We start from the raw sequence: 20518 nt of genomic DNA on the forward strand, positions 1-20518 counted from the left end.
ATGTCTTGTTTCTGCTCACGGTTCAGATAAACTCCTGTTGACTGCGTTAGTCATAAATAAAGCTGTGATATTTATTGTAATTTATGATCTATGTTTGTATATGTTCTTGTAGGAGCAAGCTTTATAAGTTTAACTTGATCAAATGCCGAACAAATACAGCCATTCATCTGCAAAACACAAGTTACGATTCTTTGCTTTTTCTGACGAATTTCTTCAAAACATTAAGGTTTTATTATTCAAAACTATGTAGTTGTGCATTATAAATTATTAACTTTCGTACGTTTAAAAAAATCGATTCAGATGCATATCAGGCATTACAACCTTTACACCTTAATAAAATTTGAAACAATAGATTACAACAGCCTTTTCTTCTGTTGTTGTACTCCTGAATGATTAGGTTAATATTTAAAAGGGAATATTTGGTGTAAAAGCAAATGTTCCACAGCTTTGGTTAGTAGAGACTCAGCTCATTGTGTTTTCTTCTTGCTTTGAGTTTTAATGTACTGTTTTATCTTATCTTTTTTTTACTGTCTGTTACTTGGCTTGTGACAATCTTTAAATGACACTCCTTATGGGTTTTATTTTACTTAATGGCCTTTTCATTGGCATCATAGTGCAGGGTTTGAATAGAGATGAAACTTAGATAAAAGAAAAATAGAAAAGACATGCAGGATTTTCTGTTTTCATAATTATGTGCTACTTTGCATTGATTTGTACTTTGTAACATTGAATCCAAGTAAACTACATAGAAGCTTGTGGTTGTATAGCGAGTTAAAATGAAAAAGTTCAAGAAGTATGAACAGCTTAGCAAGGCAGAGTTTCTGCATCTTGATGATGAAAGTTTTGTTGGTTAAATAACATTAAATGTTTCTGGCTACTTTAGGAAATCGAGTTATTAATATGCTTTTTACTGACACAAGTGTCTTTATGCACTGGAAGAAAATCTGGCACAGACACAGTAACATTTTACTAACTTATTTATATTTATTTAGACTTTAAGGATCTATTTCTTTGATTGAAGGAGCTGTTTTGTTTTCTGATATATTTCTTTTCAGATGGCCAATATCATAATGTTAGCTGTGAGGAACCCCAGTTTCATATTGGTATGAGCAAATGGAGGAAACTCTGCAGCAGATCATGGAGTTAGGAAACGTTTGTACCCTTTCAATCTGACAACTGTAAGGGACATGGAGAAGGAAGAGATGGATGATGAGGAGGTTTGTGATGGTGGTTTTGTCTCGGAGCAGCAGCAGGCTGGAGAGACTGATGAGTGCACACTGGAGGATAATACGGCCCATCTCAACTCTCAGGAAACTCCAGTTATTGACCCTGGAACGGGTGACGTAGAGTCATGTGAATCCATGGAGGCTAAAGAGGACGTAGAAGAGGTTTCAGAGGGGTTTGAACAAGATTTGGATCATGAGAACCCACAGCTTATCAATCAAGAAGAAGATGAAGCCGCCAAAGAGCAACAGATGAACGGAGAGTCCGGCTGGAGGGCGCTGGGAGGCGGACGGAGGTGCAAGTTGAGGAGCGGCAGCTCTCTGTTCGAACAGAGCTTTCAGAAAGGCAGCATCCCGTCCAGCGGAAGTCGGCACAAGCAGACTCGCAGACGCAACCATCACCACCATCAGCAGAGCCGCGGTCGCAGGCGGACAGGAAAACAACTTTTCTTTGCTTTCAGAGAGATGCTGTCAGACTCCCTGAGCGTCTGGTGCATTTCCTGCGTCCACATGCTGATTGAGATCATTGTGACATTAACTCACAACTGCGGCGTGGGAGTGGAAAGGGGGGTTTTGAAACTTTACAACTGCGGGAAGCAGATTGTTGTTAAGATCACCGATCTGCCTGGAATGAAAGCAGACTTTAGCCGGGTTTTGAAGCGGATGAAATGCGCTGGAGCAGACCTTTTGGACAAAACTATGAGGACTCTTAAGTGGATAAAGTCAGCGGTCTCCTCTTGTTTCAGACTTTTCTGCGCTTTAGTTATTTTCAGCTTCCAGTGGGTGAAGGGGTTGCTGCTGCGTGTTGGTGGTGAGCGGGGTAAACGCTATTGGACGGCTTTTCTGGAGTCGCGGGTCTGGAAGAGGCTTGTGTCTGTGCTGGAGAGAGTCTGGAGCTGGTTCAGGAAGTATCGCAACACACCGTCATCGCCCTCGTCGCCCAGCAGAGCCGCAAGAGGGGAGCCAAGTCAGGAACTGGAGCGACTGCTGGCGCTGGCCGAGGTGCCAGAGGGGGAGCTCGACCCCTTCACGGTGCTGGGCGTGGAGGTGCATGCCACAGAGACGGAACTGAAGAAGGCCTACAGACAGCTGGCTGTCCAGGTGTGTGTGTGGTTAATCTGGAGTCAGGAGCCTTTTTCACCCTTCTTTACTTCAATAACCTCGACCTTTGTGCTTTCAGGTCCATCCAGACAAGAACAAACATCCGCGAGCCGGAGAGGCGTTCAAGGTTCTGAGGGCAGCCTGGGATATCGTCAGCAACCCTGAGACACGGCGAGAGTATGAGCTGTAAGTAGGAGAAAGTCATCAGACCCCTGAGGAACAACGAACTGTTAGGAAGGACATCTTGGCTTTTGTCATTTGCAACTTAGAATTTATTACAATTCTCAGCAGCCTCACAAACTTGTGTTCGTATCATGAACTCTATTAAAAAATGCTTTTCTGCTTTCTATGTAAATATTTATTTTTCCCTCTGTGACAGGAAAAGTAACACTGAAGCCATTTACTCTGGCTGAGTGTGACCAAACCTGAGCTTTTCTATCTGTGAAGCTGGAAAGAGGCAGGATTATGTTAAAACGCTTTTTTGAGGTTTACATCATGTTATAATGTTATTCCCTCATCAAAAACATACCTGGAATGTTGGCGTGATTCTTCATATTTGAGAAATGATGTAATCTACCATCTCAACTATTCAAGGGTGGCTAAATGATTGATAATACAAAGCACACCTGGAGCGCCATATCTGCTGAGTTTATCATACAAACTACTGCTCAGTGCAACTCCTAACAACGGCTGCAAACGGCTTCAAGAGGAGCATTGCTGTGATGATGTGCAGGTGCAGGAATCATATTTGATATTTATAGTATTTTTATAGCAGCTGAAGGGAGCATAATTACCTGACTGTGCTATAAAATGACACTTTGTGTCTGGAAAGCACAATACTCCTTTAAAATATTGTCACTGAGCAAATGGCCTCACAACCAACAGTTTGCCTGCATTTTGAGGAAGTATCGTGTGTAGTTAAGGTGCCACCTACTTATTTTGACTTATCTTTATGTAAATTACAGCCTGGGAAAGTAGCCTTGCATTCTTAAGTGTATTATATGAAAAGAAAAACGGCTGCTAAAAACTGGTGAGATTGTTGATGCAAGATCAGAAAATGCATCCTCTCTTCTAATGAGGCAGATTTTTGTCATCAAATAAATTGCTGGACTTTCCAACAGACCCTAAACATGCCCAACTTGTCTACTGCACTGAGGGGGAAACATGCACTGCAGTGAGAGATTTTACAATCTGCAGCATCACTTACTGATTTATGAGTTTTAAGGAAGGCCTCATCCAGTCTGAAGTTCTCTGTTTAGTAAAATAATCACATTTAAAAAGTACAACATATTTTCTCTCTCTCTCTTTGGTCACTTCTGCATTTGCTTTCATGGCTGAAGAGAAGACGGCTACAACCAAAAGCAAATCTAGTTGCTTGGATATGCTGGTTTGCATCTGCTTTGTGGCTCCAGTGCAGAAAAAAGGCAAATACGACGTATAAAAACAGTTGCCGAATTCAGAGAATATAAAAATGTTCCCCCTTAGATTTGTTTAGCAGGTAACTTCTGAATTATCTTGAATCACAAATTGTGTCTTTCCCACACAGGAAGCGCATGGCAGCAACCGAGCTCTCAAAGTCCATGAACGAGTTTCTCACCAAACTGCAGGATGACCTGAAGGAAGCCATGAACACCATGATGTGCACAAAGTGTGAAGGCAAGCACAAGTACGTTGATGCGCACCTGACATCACTGTATCAACCCGAATCCCTGAAGCGTTCAGTGTTTCTCACACCGGAACCGTCGTCGTGAACGTTGTTCCGCTTCAGTGGTTTCTCCTTCATGACCCGTGTGTGCAGGCGGTTCGAGATGGATCGAGATCCTGCTGAAGCCCGCTTCTGTGCTGAATGCAGCCGTTGCCATAGCGCCGAGGAGGGAGACCTGTGGGCCGAGTCCAGCATGTTGGGGTTACGCATCACGTACTTTGCTTGTATGGAAGGAAAAGTGTATGACATTACAGGTGAACGGCTGTTTTTATCCGTTTATTTCTGTATAAACTCAAGACTAAGACGGACTTTCAAGATAGTGCTTCTTCATGAGAAATACCTTGTAAACGTTTATAAGAACGTCTCGCAGAGTAAATAATCCGTCATCTGATGGTTAACAACATAGAACATGTGGAAGAAGATGAAACAAAAATCTCAACCCTTTGGGACCTAATGCTGAATGTCACCCTAAACACACCGCCTCCATGGTGAAATACAGTGGTGGCACCATCATGCTGAGGGAGACTCTGTTCCTCTTGTCAGAGCTGATGGTAAACTCATCGGATTAATTGATCAATAAATTAGTGAAATTATTGTCAACTAATATAGTATTTAACTGGAGTATACAGACTCAAAAAGGTCAGTTGCTGAAAGAAAAACACAATCAGAGCAGTAATTAAACTCTACAAAAATATATACATTTTGCATAAAAGATGAGAAATAAAAACTACAAACTTTGTGAATATGGTGAACCCAGAACTCCTGAAGTCGGAGAGTTTAAGCTACTCTTGGTTCAAATTGTGTATAGAAAATCTCCTATTTTGCTGTCAAACTATTAATCGGTTAATCCATATAATAGTCAACAGATCAGCCCTTTGCTGTATAAATATTAATTTTAGCAGAAAGGACTAAAACCCTTTTCACATGTTGATGTTGGAAGTTGTTTTTAACCTGCTGGTAAATCCTTTGCTACAAATGATCAAGTGCACGAATGATCAAGGACTGCTCTGCTGTTTCATTTTAGGCAATACATTTTTTATGTCCTTATTTAAAAAATAAGTAGTTTATTTATTTGGATTTTTTAAAAAGTATTTCTAATTTTGTATGAAAAAGAAGTAAGTGGTAAAATAAAAAATGACACAATGCGCCATTTTTTTATTACTAAAATAAGTTGGTTGGAGCCCTAGTTTGAATCAAATCATATTTGTGTGTTAAAATGGCCCAGTCAAAGTCTAGACTTGAATCCAATGGAAATCACGCAGCAAGGCTTAGAACATTTTCCTTCCACTCTGCAGAGATGGACTGCCTTGTGTTGGTTTATCAGTAGGAGACTCTGCTGCAGTTTGTGGTTGCAAAAGTGAAAAAGTTCATGTGCGTCCAGCTAGCTGGGGTTCTTGGCTTTTTTTTTTTCACATGGCCTTCACAAGCGTATTTGCATCCTTAAAAGGAAAAGAAGAAAAGAAGGAAGTAAAACTGTTAAAACCTACAAGCTATTTAAGAAATTTGCACTCATCCACATCCTGTAAGAGCTCTGTCGTGACAAAACTGAAGCAGAATCGAGTCGGCACCAGAGCTTCACTCTGAACAGACGATACAAACCCACCCTGAGCAGACAAGACTGCGTTGATGTAGTTTGGTTTTTATCCAGAAGATACTTTAACCAAGTTCTTTTGGTTTGTTCAGGTGTAGCTTTAAGAACCTAAGCTGTCATTTCACCATTTTCACTTTAAAATTTTCCTCATAAACTTGAACACTTAAAAAAAGAAAAACCAGTTGAGGCATTCAGACTGTGAATGTTTGCAGTTTCTCTGAGTCGTTCATGGTTTGACCTCAGGCTGAACTTGATTGGGACGCCCACTTTTGGGAGGAATGCTGATTCTCTTGAACGTCTTCCAGATTATTTTTGAATGGCCTTGTAGCGTTCCCCAGATGGATGCGCAACAATATTTATTTTTCTGAGAAATTTGTTGATGCCTTTTGCCCTAAGACTCTGTTGCTCAAACTATCTTCTAATCTGCCTGCCAAACTGGCTGACGTGTTTAAAAACACCTTTATCCACTTAAACCAAAACATTACGCCAATGTTTTGGTTTAAGTGGCGTCGTGAGTGGTTCTGTATCTATATCTAATTTTAGATTAAAAAGGGTGAACTAAAAGTTTACCTTCACTCTGCTTACTTGTAGCTGTTTTTTTGAAATGTATATTTTTGTTATTTACAATGGTAACAGGTAATTAGTTAAAGGTTTTTGTTTTGTTATTTATTTTTATGGGTACCAGATGGGTAGAATGATACCAGCATGCACGAGAAACGGCAGAACGCAATGAGAATGAATCTTTGTTGTTTGGACAATAAACTTCTTCTGGCTGTGAACAAAATAAGCCACAAAGCATCAGGAACCTTTAATTTGCCTCCTCGCTGCCACTGAGCTGGTATTCTGCCATATTTACAATGATCCCTGATGTCTAAAGTCACGTTGGAGTTCTCATGTCGGGCTTTTCCGATTTTTTTCAAATGTACAGCAGAACAAAAAAAACAGTTAAAATCAGTGTTTAAATATGTTTTAAATTTATCGAATGCTGATTTGAAAATGAATATGTTTGTGTGTTTGCTGTCGTGTTTCAGAGTGGGCAGGTTGCCAAAGAATAAGCATTTCCCCCGACACCCACCGCGTCCCGTACCACATCTCGTTTGGTTCAAAGAACAACAGCAGCGCCACACGACACAGGTACGTCTCACCGACCAGGCAGGCGCATCACTGAACCAGAAGACCACCGTTAAACACATTTATTTCATTGATTTAATTAAAAAAATACAATTTTTATACAATACGTAGATTTTTGTTTTTACACACAGAGTAATATACTCTAAAGTTTTATTTCTGTTCATTTTTATGATTGCGGCTCTGGAGATCGAAGAAGACAACTTACAAACTATTTTTTCTTTCCAGTTCCATTTGATTCACAGATTAAATGTAGAAACAGTTGACCGTAAGATGAAACTACGCTCTGATTTTAGTCAGTTTTTAATTGAATAATTCCTGTAGTGGCTGCAGTGACAGCTTTACAAAGCATTGAGTACCAGCTTGTTGTGATAAGGCTTGTCTTACTAAAATAAACCATAATTAGTTTCAAGGATGCAATGGCAAATGGTATAACTAATTTAAAATTTAATGCTATCAAACATTTCAGACTGAGTGATTCAAGCGATGGTAGATAAAACACAGGATGCCAGGCTTCCTGTATCTGATGCATAACTTCTCTGCTCATCCAAATAAAGTCGACATATGACCATTATAAAGCCAATTACAGAGTTTTAAGCTACTTCAAAGCTTAAAACTTTGAAGTAGCTTTGAAGTAGCAGGCAGACCTTCCTATCTAGCAGGTCTGCCTGCTAGATGGGAATGATTTGCATTGAACTTTGGTTTTATTGCTGGGATTATATTTTCTCCTTGGCTGTCAAATGTAGGAGAGAGTAATTTTTATTGAGCTGCTGTAACGAGGCTGAACGTATTTAGAGAGCGAGAGGCAAAGTTGAACCTGTCACCAAAATTCAGACATTTTCTTTAGAAACGAGATTGTAGAAGCATTCAAAATAATCCAACAGGTTTGTCTAATTAAAAACCGTCGTTCATTTTTGGGGTAAATAATTTTTGATTGTGGTGGTAATAAAAATGTTTCTGGTCTATTTCCAGTAGTAATAATGGGATCTGGATCATTCTTTCATATAGAAAAGATGCTGTTTTTTTATAGCCAGGTTTAATGAAGAGGTACGATGAAATCTGCTTTTGATTGGAAGTCACTGTATGTTTTTTTTTTATTGAAAATAATAAAACCATTACTTTGTTTTCTCTAAGGGTTTTAAAGTGAAAAACCCACACCTTAAATAAAGCGATGCCTCTGATGTCGAACCATATTTGTGGCGTTTTTGAATAGCGATCAAAGGCTGCATAAAATTATTGCAGACAGTCCCACTTTGGACTCCTCTGGTCTAAAGATGTTAGATTTTCCTCTTTATTGAATCGTAAACCAATTGAAACTGAGTGATGCACAAAGAAAACCTCCACAAAAGAAATCGATCCATTTCTGATTAAACTGTAAAACTTGATCCAGGAATGTAGAACAATTATACACAAAACATAATCAATTCAGTTTTTATGCTCATTAAAGTTTTAGAAACTGAGGATTATTTTTAAGTCTGATATCTTTCTTTTAATTTTATCGTTCTTGAGATTCTACTTAATCTTTTTCCCCTCAGTGCACAACGTATGTAAGAAAGTCGACACTTGGTGGCGCTGTATTTCATGTTTTATTCAATAAAAATGACGACAGTTTTAAAATTGCTCAGGCTCCACTGAAAACCATTTGTTTGTCTAACATATAAACACATACAGAGAAACTGTTTTTCTTTCTGAATTAAAGTCCTAAATAATTTCCCCTAGATATAAGATATGGTTGAAATGTAAACATGAATGCAGAAATGTATTTTCTTGAGGGGCAAAAGGTCAGAGGCATTTATCGGGGGCATTTATACATGGCCCCGATGTATAAATCGGGGGCAGGATTGCTCATCGTTGTTAAATAATGAATCTTTTCTCTCCAAGATATTCAAATAGATCTAGAATTATAACATTTTTGTTGGGAGAGGAGTCAAAGTAAACATCTTTAATTTGTAATAATGAATAATTAACCTGAACTTCAAACCGCCTTGATGTTTAATTTAGAGAACAAGCTCAGCAGTAAGTGGTCAATTTTATTTTATTTATTCTTTTAAAGAAATTCACATTTTCTCCCAGATTTATTTCTGTCAGCATAAAGAAACCTCTAATATCAATGTTCTTGTGAGGAACGGTCCCTGCTGCGTGCGGTTCGTTACGGCGACAGCACAGTGTTGGTCTGCAGCTGTTAATTACAGAGATCACACTTTAAATATGTGATCAGTTCACTTCCCTTCCTGCTGCAACATGATAGTCGTGTATCGAGTTAAACTATCCAGTCTGTGTAAAATGGATCCAAAGCAGCATAAGATGTAGGACTGATGTTTAGTCCTACATCCTGTGTTTTACTTTATTGCATCTCCTTATTATTTTGGTGTATTCCAAAGAGTCTTATTGTTAATTATATTCTCTCTCAGCTGTCTGAAGATCGGGTTTATGACAAACATTTTCCTAATATGTCATATTTAGAGCTGGCTGTTTAATACTGTATTATGCATGGATGTAAAAAGTGTTTGCTTCAAATCCGCGGTTAACGCTGCGGCTGACAGACATTATGATTGACAGCTATTATCCATCGCTGCCGTATCTTTCATCATTAAAAGCTACACAATAAAATTAGAAATTTAGTTTGTATCCTTGTCTGTTTGTGCAGCCGACAGCGCCACTTTTTCAGTAAATCTTCGCATTCCCTCGAATTTAGGTTTGAATTTAGGTATTCGTATTTTCTGAAATTACCCAAGACAAAGCTGTCGACGAGAACCAGCAGGAGGCACTAGAGAGCTGAGCAGCCCAGAAGTACCATTTAAAATTTGGCAAACCTTCTGTGGCCCGACTATTATTCCAAATGAAATTATTGAAGATTATTTTGATCTTTGTAAAAAGTGAAATCAACTAAATAAAAGTGATATTAGGCTACCAGCTGTCTAGTTTCTGATGAGCTTTACAGGAGCACTGAGGTTGTTTTAACGTCCGTCATGGCGGAACGGGCCGCGTTCTGAAGAGCGTGACGTCACGGGCGAAGGGTCGATGATGTTTATGCTTCGGCATGAGCGAAAAGCAGTCCTGAACTTCCTGTGTTCCCTTCCAGGAGCCCCTCGGAGCACGCTACCGGTCCTTCCAACCCGGCTGACTTGCAGGACTTCTTCAACAGAATGTTCAAGGGCGGGCCGCCGAATGACATGGCTGCCAACGGCGGGGGCTTCTTTCCCTCAGGTCCGCCCCCTCACCACCCGCCCGGTGCTGGAGCTGCCCCTTTCTCCCCTCCCCCGGGTCAGACAGGTTTCTACATGCCGGGGGGCCATCGGCCAGACTCCGGCGAGACGTGGCCCGACGGCGGCAAACCCCCCCGGAGGAGGAAGAAGGTCCGAAAACCCTTCCAGAGGTGAAGTCCGTTTACTCATTAGTGTGTCAAAACCGGGACACGATAAGAAAATGGCCATGTTTGTCTCTCGCCCGCCTGTCGGCGTGCCAAGATCTGAAGAGTGGTTGAGTGTGAAGCTGCAGTCAGATCCGCCAAGCAGAGAGGGACTGGATCACGAAGAGGAACCAGTTGGGTGAATCTCAGCGTTGAAGGCCGAGGAAGTGGCAGCGACGGTGCTTTATCTGTCATTTCATCCTGTTGTGTTGCTGGTCTCACTCATGACTGTAGCCTTGACAACCGAGATCCCTCTGATGCCGTAATGAAGCATTTTCTTTTTTCGAGAATTTCCTGCCAAATCCATTACTGCATGATTTACTCACCTTTTTGTAACGCTTCGGTTTTCTTACTTCTCTTTTGTATCGGGTTAATTTTCCACTTTGGGCTCCGTGTCGGTCAGGAGGGAGGGAGAGAACCGGTAGAGGTGAGGGCGACGCTCATTAAGATTTATAGCTGAGAAATGAAGAAGAGGGCTTGTGCAGCTTAACGTGTCAGTGTTATTGTTGTTATCGCCGTGTGTTTGTTGTTTTCTGCTTCTGGAGCAAAGCCTTGTCCAGCCCAAACAGGCGGGACGAATCTGAACCACGCTAACAGGACGCAACGACACACAACACATCCGTTTCTTTCTTCTCATGTGGCTCGTCGTTACAGTGTCCTGCAGAAGTATTTACACCCCTTGGACATTTCTGAATTTCATTTTAACGCGCTCACCAACTACTAGGTGTTTTACTAGGATTTCATGTGATGAACCAACACAAATAATTTTTTTAATAAGTAAAAAAACTAAAAAGTGTGGCATGCAGTTCCATTAAACCCTCTAGAGTCAAAACACACCACTGCAAAAACACAAAATCTTACCAAGTATTTTTTTATCTAGTTTCTAAAGAAAATATCTTAACTTGAAGTAAAACAAAACTAACTCGCAAGTAATTTTACAGCAGGATATAGAGGCTTGTTTAAGTAAATAATTCCTTATTATTGATGAAGAAGTGCTAGATCCATTGGCAGATTATTTAATTTATAACGAGACATTTTTCCCATAAATTAATTTATCTGCCAATGGAACAAGTACTTTCTCATCAATTATTCACATAAAACAAGCCTCTATATCTTGCTGTAAAGTTACTTTTTATTTAGTTTGTCGTATTTCAAGTGCATTAAGATATTTGCTCCAGAAATCAGAACAAAATTTCTTGGTTAGATTTTGTTATTGCAGTGATTTTGCTTCTAGTCTTTTGAGTGGATCTACCAGCTTTGAATCCAAAGAACTGAAATCCAAACTGTGTCTAAAAATCAAATTTCAAGACTTTCCACATGATTTCAGTTGGATTTAAGTTGGGACTTTGACTAGGCCATTCTATCACATAAATATGCAGCCAATCTGCTGCTCTTGTCTCTGGATGTTTACGGCCATTTTTCTGTTGGTGGATAGCAGCAGTTTTTCTCACAGAAGCATCTATCAGAAAACTAGCAAATGTCTCTGCTCCAGCCAAAGAAGAGCGTCCCCATAGCATGATGCTGCCACTACCATGTAATATAATGGGAATAGTATGTTCAAGGCTTTACTTTTTGCCACAAGTAGTGTTTTGGATGCAGATTTTAAAGTCGTGACAAACGTCAGATGAGACTTTTGTGACCTTCTTATTGCCAGATTAGTGCAGTGGGGCTCTTGGCTGCTTTTCAGGTTACTGGTTTCCAGTTGTTGGTCTCTACTGGTGAGAAGTCCAAACCTTGGAATATTGTTTTGGAGCCTTTTATAATCAGCATAACAGGGACTGAATGCACTTTTTGATAAATATTTGGTAGGAAATAAATAAACACTATTTTGTATTCTAGGAATCCTCCCCCCTCCCCCCAAAACAAAAGTGGTTCTAATGTGACAAAATGTCACCAGGTCCAAGGGATGCGAATACTTCTGCCAGGCACTGTATGACAGTCTAATGATTGATAAAATCAATCTCCCAAAAAGCATAGAAAATCTTCAATATTTGGGTTTAGTCCTGATATTTTCTATTAGAAACAAGTTTTGAAGCCTCCCATTTGGTTTGCATCAACAGGTTACGCACCTGCCTCTATGATCACCCCTTCATTTTGAGTATTTCTAATAATTGAGGGTATTTTTATCTAAATCCTGAAGATAAAATGTTTTCAGATGAAAATAATTAATCTAGCTTCAGAAAGTTCACCGATTTAAGCAGAGGAACTATTCCGATGCCTTTTGTTCTGACTTGAGCAGCAAGGTTGAAGACAAATGCAACAGGACGTGTTTGCTGCTACGTTGATTTTGCTCTTTTTCTTACGTAGCTGCTAAGATCATTTCTGTTCCAGTTAATCTAAATTTTCTCTGGATTTTCCTCCTAAGCTGAAGTTGTTGCATGTTTTTTAGCATGTTTTTACTCCATTATTGCGTTGATGTCCCAGTTCACGTCACGTTCTGCATCTAGTTATTGTGGTTCAGATTTCCACATTACAGGTTCAATATGTGGTTATATTAACATTAAAAAAAGTCAGTTAAGTTCACGTGGGCCTTGCCTAGAAATTGAACCTTTTTTGTTTTGCCTGTAGCCTTGTAAAAGCAACCTGCTGCATTGTTTACATCTGACTTGAAGATTGTGGGCAGTTATTGAAAAAGGCAACTGTGTGTGTGCATGTGTGTGTGAGAGAGAGAGAGAGACTGAGGCACTTGATAAAGGTTATATTTTATATTCATAGGAAGTTTTCTAATGTGTTAATTTTCTTTCTTGGACTTGTTTTTGCACACCCGGCGCTGTAATAAAGAGCAGAACTGATTTCGATTCAGTGGTTTTGAAGCTAAACCTCCAGCTGCAGGTGAGTGGGAGGTCTTACTCACCGAGCTCAACAGCAGCTCACTTACAGATTTTACGTTTGCACAGCCACCGCGCTCCGGAGAAGATGAGTTTCGTTATTGTAACAGTGAACGCCTAAAAGGAGCTCTTGTTGCAGATGCCTGTTTCTGCAGGAATCTTTGCTTCTCTGCACCTGCTATAAGTTTTTCCCCTCACACAAGAGGAAATGTGTGGAATCCAAGGCTCCCTTTATGTAAAGCCATCTCTCCAATGAAGACAAAAATGTTCCAACTAGGAGTGAATTTCAGAAATTGATCAGTTAGTAACTTGACATTTCTACAGCACCACACCCTGATCTTTAGTTCCCACAGGAACTGCATAGCCTCATCCATGGTGTGTTAACTGTCTAGCTTTGTTGAACTAATTTGAGAATATGAAGTGCTGCACGGTTAAAGGTAGCAGATGAGTCCAAGAGCTCTGAACGAGTCAGTGTTCAGTTTCCTTTTCATGTTTTTAAACATTATGCAGAAATATTGCAAAAATATTTGACAATCAGGGTTTTTTTGTATGAAGTTTGGAGGCAAGTTCCCTGTTGAACGGTTTTAAAGTAATAATCTTGGGTTTCTTTCCCCTGCTTTCTCTGGTTTTCAAAATAAAGATGATTTCCAAGATGTAACCGTTTGCCGTTTTTTCTGCTCATCTTCACGTTTGACAAAACATTTTATTCAACCATCATGCAGTCGGTCCTTTTTATCCAACCTGACCTAAAAAAGTACCTCCACTGTTTTACCTCTTTTTGCACTCAAGACCTTTGACCGACTGTTATGCTTGTGAAAACAGAGCAGGGCACCTTTAAATCTCTGCTCCTTACATGGAGGCATTTCTAAAAACTCCCTGATGTGAAGCTAAAAAGCACCAGATTCATTCATGTGAATATTCGAGTCTGTAAAAAGCATTTACTTAGCACCTTGCAGACGTTCATTCCCCTTGAAGATTTCAATATTTTGGCAGGTTACTAAAACCTCAGAATTTCATATAATAGACCAACAAAGTGGTGCATACCTGCACATCTTAGTTTTGAGTTTAAAAAAAAAACAAACAAAAAAAAAAAAACTTGGCTTTCCCCCCCCCCCCCCCCACCCACTTGTAAAAAAGACTTAATCATGTTTTCTGTGAATAAATCCATTTAATTTCATTATTGACATCTTTTATAGAAAATGCACGTCTTTAGTACATAGGGGGACGATATGAGAGTAGTCATCTTGCAGTCAGAAGGTAGTTTCCGGCTTCCACATGGAAAGGCACTTAACCTCAAGATCTCCATATAAACGCATGTTTGAGTGTGAATGATTGTAATGGTGCATTTACAATAATTCATAAACGCAAAACAACCAAATTTTAGACTTTAAGATGTTTGCTTGCGTTAGGGACAAATACTGCAAACCTGTCTGTTTATGGGCTTGTCAGAATTACAGCACTTCATATTTAATGCAATTCAAAACACATTTAGTTGGCAACACTCCATAGAACTCAGGTTAGACACGAGTTTATAACTAATATTTCTGTTCACACCCATCTCCCTCCATTAACATAGAAAAGATAAATATGGTGGTATATTCAAACTCAAGGTTTTTTTTTTTTTTTTTAAACCTACAGTTTACCTCTCAGGGCTCCCATGATGCTGTGGAGCTGAGAAACGTCTCTGTAGGCCACTAGGCCGCCATGATTGGCCCAGCGGTCTGCTCCCAATCGATCAGCGCGAGGCTGGTGATATGTCAGTTCTGTCCTGGGATCCTGTGCTCCGCTCTCCGACTGCTGCAGACTCAAAGCCAAGTCCACCACGCCCCCTCCCAGGGCCCGCAGCAGGGCGTGAGGAGCGCACGAGTCCCACTTAAAGGTGCTGCCCTCTGACAGGACGTAGGCGTCTGCCAGGCCCTGGATGACGCACAGGACCTTGTAGCCAGCTCCAGAGGCGTACATGAGCTTGTCTGGGCCGCACACCGAGGTCAGAGCTTCCTTCACAGACTGCTTCTCGTTGGAGCTCAGCACCACAGATAGGCCTCCCTCAGATCGGACTCCTGGTCTGGACTCTGAGCAGATGTTCGTGCTGCCAGATGACACGCCCCAGTAGTGCTTTCCTCTCCAGCTGAGAACAGAGAGGATTGCTTTTAGTCAGCCTGAAAAGCTCAGCGACAGAGAGTAAAGTCACAGATTCACAACGTTCATCAAAAAAAGAATTTTATGAAAAATTCACATTTTTATACATCTAGTTGGGCCTCAACTGCTTCTAAAATAGACCCAACGCTAAGAAAACACCATCTAGCCATTATTCTTTGGCAATAAGTTTTGGTGTCTGGAAAATGTGCCGTTTCAAAAACTCTGCGCCATTACCTAGCAACCCGAGCTGAGCTCCAGCATGTTTGGTCAGCTGGTTTTAATGCCATATGCACTGTACAATGGCTGCTGGAAAAGACAAATGTTTTGTTGTTGACTTTTAAAGTGACAAGAGGCCTTAAAACAGCCAATTCTGAAGAAGCTCAACATAAGCAGAACTGAGCCGACTAAAATCCCTCTGAAAATTATTTTGTGCAAAAAATGCGATGAACATGTTTTGAATAGCCCATAGCATAGACCTATGAACATTTCATTGACCATAATCTGTAGAGGACGCTGCATAAAAGCAGCAGAAGAATGGTGTGTTGTATATTTAAGAAACTAAAGGTGAAGACAAATAAAATCGAAAGAATTAAAATTGTCAAAAAAAAAAAATAGGTAGAAGCTAAATAAATGGTCTCAGGTTGTCACCGTCTGCCATAATGTTTTTAATTGCATATCTACTGATGATTTTATTGTTTTTATTTGGTTAGAAAGTAAGTGCTACTTTTTATGTTATGATCTCCCTGCACTTTCCAGTCAATCATCATCTGAAGACGTACATTTGCTCAACAGTTGAAACAAAAAGTCAAATACAAGGAAGTGTGACGAGGTTTAAATAAACTTATGAAGATGGCTTGAATGATCAAACCTGCTAGAAAGAAGTTGGAGAAGTTCCGAGTTGCTCAACTCACCCTGTGCCAGTGGGATCTTTGTTGTTGAACGGTTGGTTGATCACGCCCATGACGGGCTCACCTGTGCTCCGCAGGTAAACCCCAATCAGAACCAGCGCACAGTGCAGACCTGAAGGAGACAGGCGGCCCTCTTCCAGCACTTCCTCGCGCCCTTCTATGTACTGACTGGTGGCGTCTTCACATATAATGGAGACCATCATAAGCAGCTCTCGTAAGGAATCAACTTAAGCAACTGGTGCGTTTTTACCTATGGGGTCAATCCAGACGCCAAGCTCGGAGGGTTTAAGTGGAACCGTCAGTCCATGCGTGCCCGCCTCGATGGTGGACGGGTCTTGGTGGACGGCCCGAGCCAGCAGAGACGCCGCCGTCTGGTCGCCATCCAGCACAGTGGCCAGGAGCTTTGCGGTCTCCTCCTCAGTGCTGCAAACGGTAACAGTCACGCTTTCTCCTGGAGAAACAGTGAGGCTTTAATCAATTTACAACGAATGACCTCATGTGTTTACACAGTACACGATGTCACCGTGTTTAAATGTTTGGACTGTGACACGCTGAAGTGCCGGGTGTTTGATCTGCATTAATAATCAGCTCTGTGTATAAAACTGCTGCCAGTCATGTGTAACATTGCAAAGGCATTTCCATCATATTTTAGGGCAAGAGATATCTTTAAAGTAGTGAAAATAAATGCATCACAATCAACTTTTTTTGTTTAAGGGATTCAAGTCATTCATAAATCCTGACAAAAACTTAGCAACATCGCTGAGCCCATTATTTGAACGTTGTCTTTCAATACATGTCAGGAGAAATTACAACATCTACCTAAATGCTGTCAGAACTGCAGGCCTTTTTCCACCACTGTGGGAAATTACATGCAGAGCTTTTAACAATTCAAGTGCAGTGCTGGTCTGTTAAGTCTCCAAGTGACAGCTTTCAAACTAAATGTGAGGATATGCAAGTTCAGAGTAAAAACTCAGAGCTGGAGATTTTGCTTTCCATTTGTAGTGCGTGGCGCATTCAGCAATTATAATATATATATACACACACACACACTTATAATTATGAGCTGTAAACAGCAAAGATTAAAGGCAAACAATGTACACCAATAAATAATTACCAAGCCCATTTTCAAACTTGTTCGACTCTTCTCCATGAATGAACCCAGCCAACTCTGGGAACTGCACAGAAAAAAACCCCAAAAACAAACCATGAGCATAAAAACTCAATCTAGTTCTACAACTTTACTTATGGCTCACAATTTACACCTTCTCTTACCTGAGCTCTCACGTCGTGCCGGATCAGCTCCTGAATCACCACGTCAGCGAGTGTTTTGAAGTCCTGCACAAATTTCTTGTTCTTGTCTTCTCCGGTCTTCTCCTGCACCAGGAGCTGAAAGAGAGGAGCCTCTTGTCTGCAGATGCGAGCCACGTTTGCGGCCTTCTCAGCCACCCGCAGCAGCAGCCTCAGCAGGTCGGCCATGTCTGCACAAGAGATGCAAAGAATTGTGTGAGAACGAAAAAAAAAAAGGGATGGAGGAGGTCGCTCGCACACATGATGGGCTAATTATAGCCTGAAAATGAAAACAGGGCACCTCTGAAAAAAGAAATGAGTGCAGCAGGGATGTGGCTGCAGGGCTTTGCATGCGACCTAGAAGAGAGGGTTCAAATGTATGCAGCTCATAATTCAATTCCCAGGAAAATATTTTGAATTATGCAAAACTTTGCAGCACAGCATTAGATTAGCAGAGAGGCGCACTCTGATTGGAGAAACCAGTCATATCTAAACACTGCTGTCAAAAAGTTTTAAACCAGCCCCAATTTGTTTCCAGAGATGTATTTTCTTGTGACCCTCAAAGTGGTGTTAATCTGGAAAGTATTTAAGGTTTTTTTTTTTTTTAGACTTCCATGTTTTTCTGTTCTAGAGAAATAAGTGACTTTTCTGTGTATCTAAATAATTCACTTAGGACAAGCACTAATCTTAAAGCTTTTAACCTCCGTTAAAAAAAAAAAAAAGTGGAACAACTTAAATTTTAATTTGTTTTAAATTGCACAATAAATCATTACTTAAGACAAGGCAGCTGATCAAAGTTATGTTAAATATGAGTTTTATTCCTTGTTTTTTTTTTAAAATGCGTTTATGTATTCTATGTGGCGCCAACAAAACCTGTGAGAAAAACATGAATGCAGCTTGTCAAGAGGAACACAGCAGACTGGAATGACCAGAATTCGTTTTGAGATAATTGAAACCAGAGGGTCATTTTATTTAATAAAAACCAGATGGTGTGGTTGATGAGTTCCAGTGGGAGCATTTTTCAAGTCTCCACTGTTACATTACCCCCTAGTCCAGGGGTGGGCAATCCTGGTCCTCGAGGGCCCGTGTCCTGCAACTCTTAGACGTCTCTCTGGTCCAACAGACGTGTGAATCCAACAGCTGAATCTCCTCCTCAGTGCAGTCAGGTTCTCCAGAATCCTGCTAACGACCTCATTATTTGACTCAGGTGTGTTGAAGTTGAGACGCATCTAAAAGTTGCAGGAGACCGGCCCTCGAGGCCTGGAGTTGCCCACCCCTGGTCTAGTCTGTAGAACAGGAGTGTCAAACTCCAGTACTCAAGAGCTGCTGCCCTGCAGTTTTTAGATGTGCCACAGGTACAAAACACTGGAATGAAATGGCTTAACTACCTCCTTGTTTAGATAAGTTCTCCAGCGCCTTGCTAATGACCTAATTTTTCTATTCAGGTGGTACAACAGAGGCACATCAAAAAGTTGCAGGGCAGCGGCCCTCCAGGACTGGAGTTTGACACATGTGCAGTAGAAAATGATGGCCAAGCAGACAGACTTATGAGCCCACTGGTTCCAGCGACCAGAAACGGTATACCGCCATCCTTCCAGTAAACACCAGGAGAACTAACGAGCACAGGCTGCATAAAGTTTCACTATACTTACAAATATAACATCTATTCAAAGGTGATACAGTAGAATATGCAACAGCTAACTTCAACAAATGGAAAGACGAAAACAAACATAAGCAGAACAGCACAGCTGTTTAGAACCTGTTTGCTATAGTTTTTAACCAATGGCAGCTCTACTCTTGTAATGCCACCAATCCAAACCAAAGTAAAGTTGAAGAGGTTTTCAAAACTTCTCATTTTACAAAATAATGTAGTATAAATCCATACTTTACTGCCTAGCTGTGGTTTAACTAATTTGTTACAGAGGCAAATACTACATCAGTTGATAGCTTTTAATAGTCAAAAGCAGTGCTGGTAAAAATGTTTAACGATGAAGAGATTCTGGAGAACTACTGCTGCTTAGGACTCCTTCATCCAGGCTGAAACAAACAATTACAAAATATAAACAATATAGTCATTTTATCAATTTTATTGGTTCCGACCCAAAAATCGTCGTCATTGTTGTCTGCTCAGCTGTACTACTAAAAGCGAGGACACGGGCTTAGCTTCGCATTCATGAGAAATGAAGTATGACAGGAATTTAAATGAAAGCAAAGTACAAAAAAAAAAAAAGATAAAAGTGAATGACTAAAACCTTACCAACGCCAGGTTACAGCCCGCTTTCTATCTCCTTCTCGGTGGCTGTGCTTTCCGGTTTGGCTCAAAATGCAACGAGCTCAGGAGGAGGATGTGGGCTTTCAGTCAAATTATTATATTTAAGCTTTTAATTAATGCTGAGCTCTGCCTGTCCGCTCAGTTTACGTCAGTTTCCTACCGCAGGAAGGGCGGACGTTCCACTCGCAAGCTACGCTTAAACATTCGAGGCGGAGACAGGAGCGTAACGTATGACGTCACGGCATGCGCTGCCACTGTAGCTGTTTTTAAGGCGGAAACGTAGCGCGGTGCGTTCAAGTGACAATTAGATACAGCTGTTGAGTCTTGTGATGTATGATTGAGTTACAGGTCAAGTGTTTGGGCTATTTGAGTTTTATAGTTGTGATTAGACATTTGCGGAGACATTCTTGAGAAACAGAGGGGCTGGTCATTCTTTCCGTACAAAGCTACTGCAGTTACAAATTTGTCAATTTGTCTGTTTCTTATATTTGTATTGTTTCAACAATATTTAGTGCAGTGATGCCCAAAGTCGGTCTGGTTTAACGCACCTGGATCAAATGATGGCTCGTTAGAAGTTCCTAAGAGGAACATTGACAAGCTGAAAAGGTTGTTGCTACCACCAGGGAGAGAACTAAAACGTGCAGGACGCCGGCCCTCGAGGACAGGCTTTGGGCACCCCTGATTTAGTGGAACAAGCATTCACCTCTTCCTGGTTTACCTCCTCACCAGAGAAGGGCATCAGAAGGGAGAGATGCTGCTTAAAAGTTGTTTATTTATGTAAATATGAATTGGGGTCATTTAGTTTTTTGGCGTTAGATACTGCTAATTTCTTTTTGTCTGATTCTCTGGTGAAAATAAAGGATAGGGTTAGGGTTACACCCTGGACAGGTCGCAGGGCAACACAGAGACACACAGGACAAACAACCA

General features: G+C 40.7%; 2 protein-coding genes across 3 annotated transcripts in view; one reads left to right on the forward strand and one right to left on the reverse strand.

The window, feature by feature from the left end:
• Positions 1 to 13643, forward strand: part of dnajc14 (DnaJ (Hsp40) homolog, subfamily C, member 14) — a 23457-nt gene extending 9814 nt beyond the window's left edge. For both annotated transcript variants that reach the window (XM_008409961.3, XM_008409960.3), the window contains 6 exons: positions 1056 to 2324; positions 2404 to 2510; positions 3871 to 3990; positions 4123 to 4283; positions 6652 to 6754; positions 9831 to 13643. In XM_008409961.3, the coding sequence (XP_008408183.1) occupies positions 1188 to 2324; positions 2404 to 2510; positions 3871 to 3990; positions 4123 to 4283; positions 6652 to 6754; positions 9831 to 10128 (1926 nt within the window). In that variant the 5' untranslated portion in view covers positions 1056 to 1187 and the 3' untranslated portion in view covers positions 10129 to 13643. The remainder of the gene's footprint in view (positions 1 to 1055; positions 2325 to 2403; positions 2511 to 3870; positions 3991 to 4122; positions 4284 to 6651; positions 6755 to 9830) is intronic.
• A 490-nt stretch (positions 13644 to 14133) lies between these two features.
• On the reverse strand, positions 14134 to 19837 carry inpp1 (inositol polyphosphate-1-phosphatase). The gene is made up of 6 exons (XM_008409958.2): positions 19577 to 19837; positions 17305 to 17510; positions 17147 to 17207; positions 16283 to 16483; positions 16036 to 16210; positions 14134 to 15113 (listed from the first exon to the last, which is right to left on the reverse strand). Exons 2-6 carry the CDS (start codon positions 17506 to 17508, stop codon positions 14618 to 14620), a joined length of 1137 nt encoding a protein of 378 aa, XP_008408180.1. The 5' UTR covers positions 17509 to 17510; positions 19577 to 19837; the 3' UTR covers positions 14134 to 14617.
• Positions 19838 to 20518: the final 681 nt, after the last annotated feature.

The sequence above is a fragment of the Poecilia reticulata genome, chromosome 5, assembly GCF_904066995.2.
Source record: "Poecilia reticulata chromosome 5, P_reticulata-male-v2, whole genome shotgun sequence".
Classification (NCBI taxonomy): Eukaryota; Metazoa; Chordata; class Actinopteri; order Cyprinodontiformes; family Poeciliidae; genus Poecilia; species Poecilia reticulata.

Coding starts and splice junctions, on each gene's coding strand:
- inpp1 (XM_008409958.2), bottom strand. CDS start 17,508: ATGGCCGACCTGCTGAGGCTGCTGCTGCGGGTGGCTGAGAAGGCCGCA. Junction 16,211..16,282: donor CGTCTGGATTGACCCCATAG/GTAAAAACGCAC, acceptor TTATATGTGAAG/ACGCCACCAGTCAGTACATA. Junction 15,114..16,035: donor AAAGATCCCACTGGCACAGG/GTGAGTTGAGCA, acceptor CTCTGTTCTCAG/CTGGAGAGGAAAGCACTACT.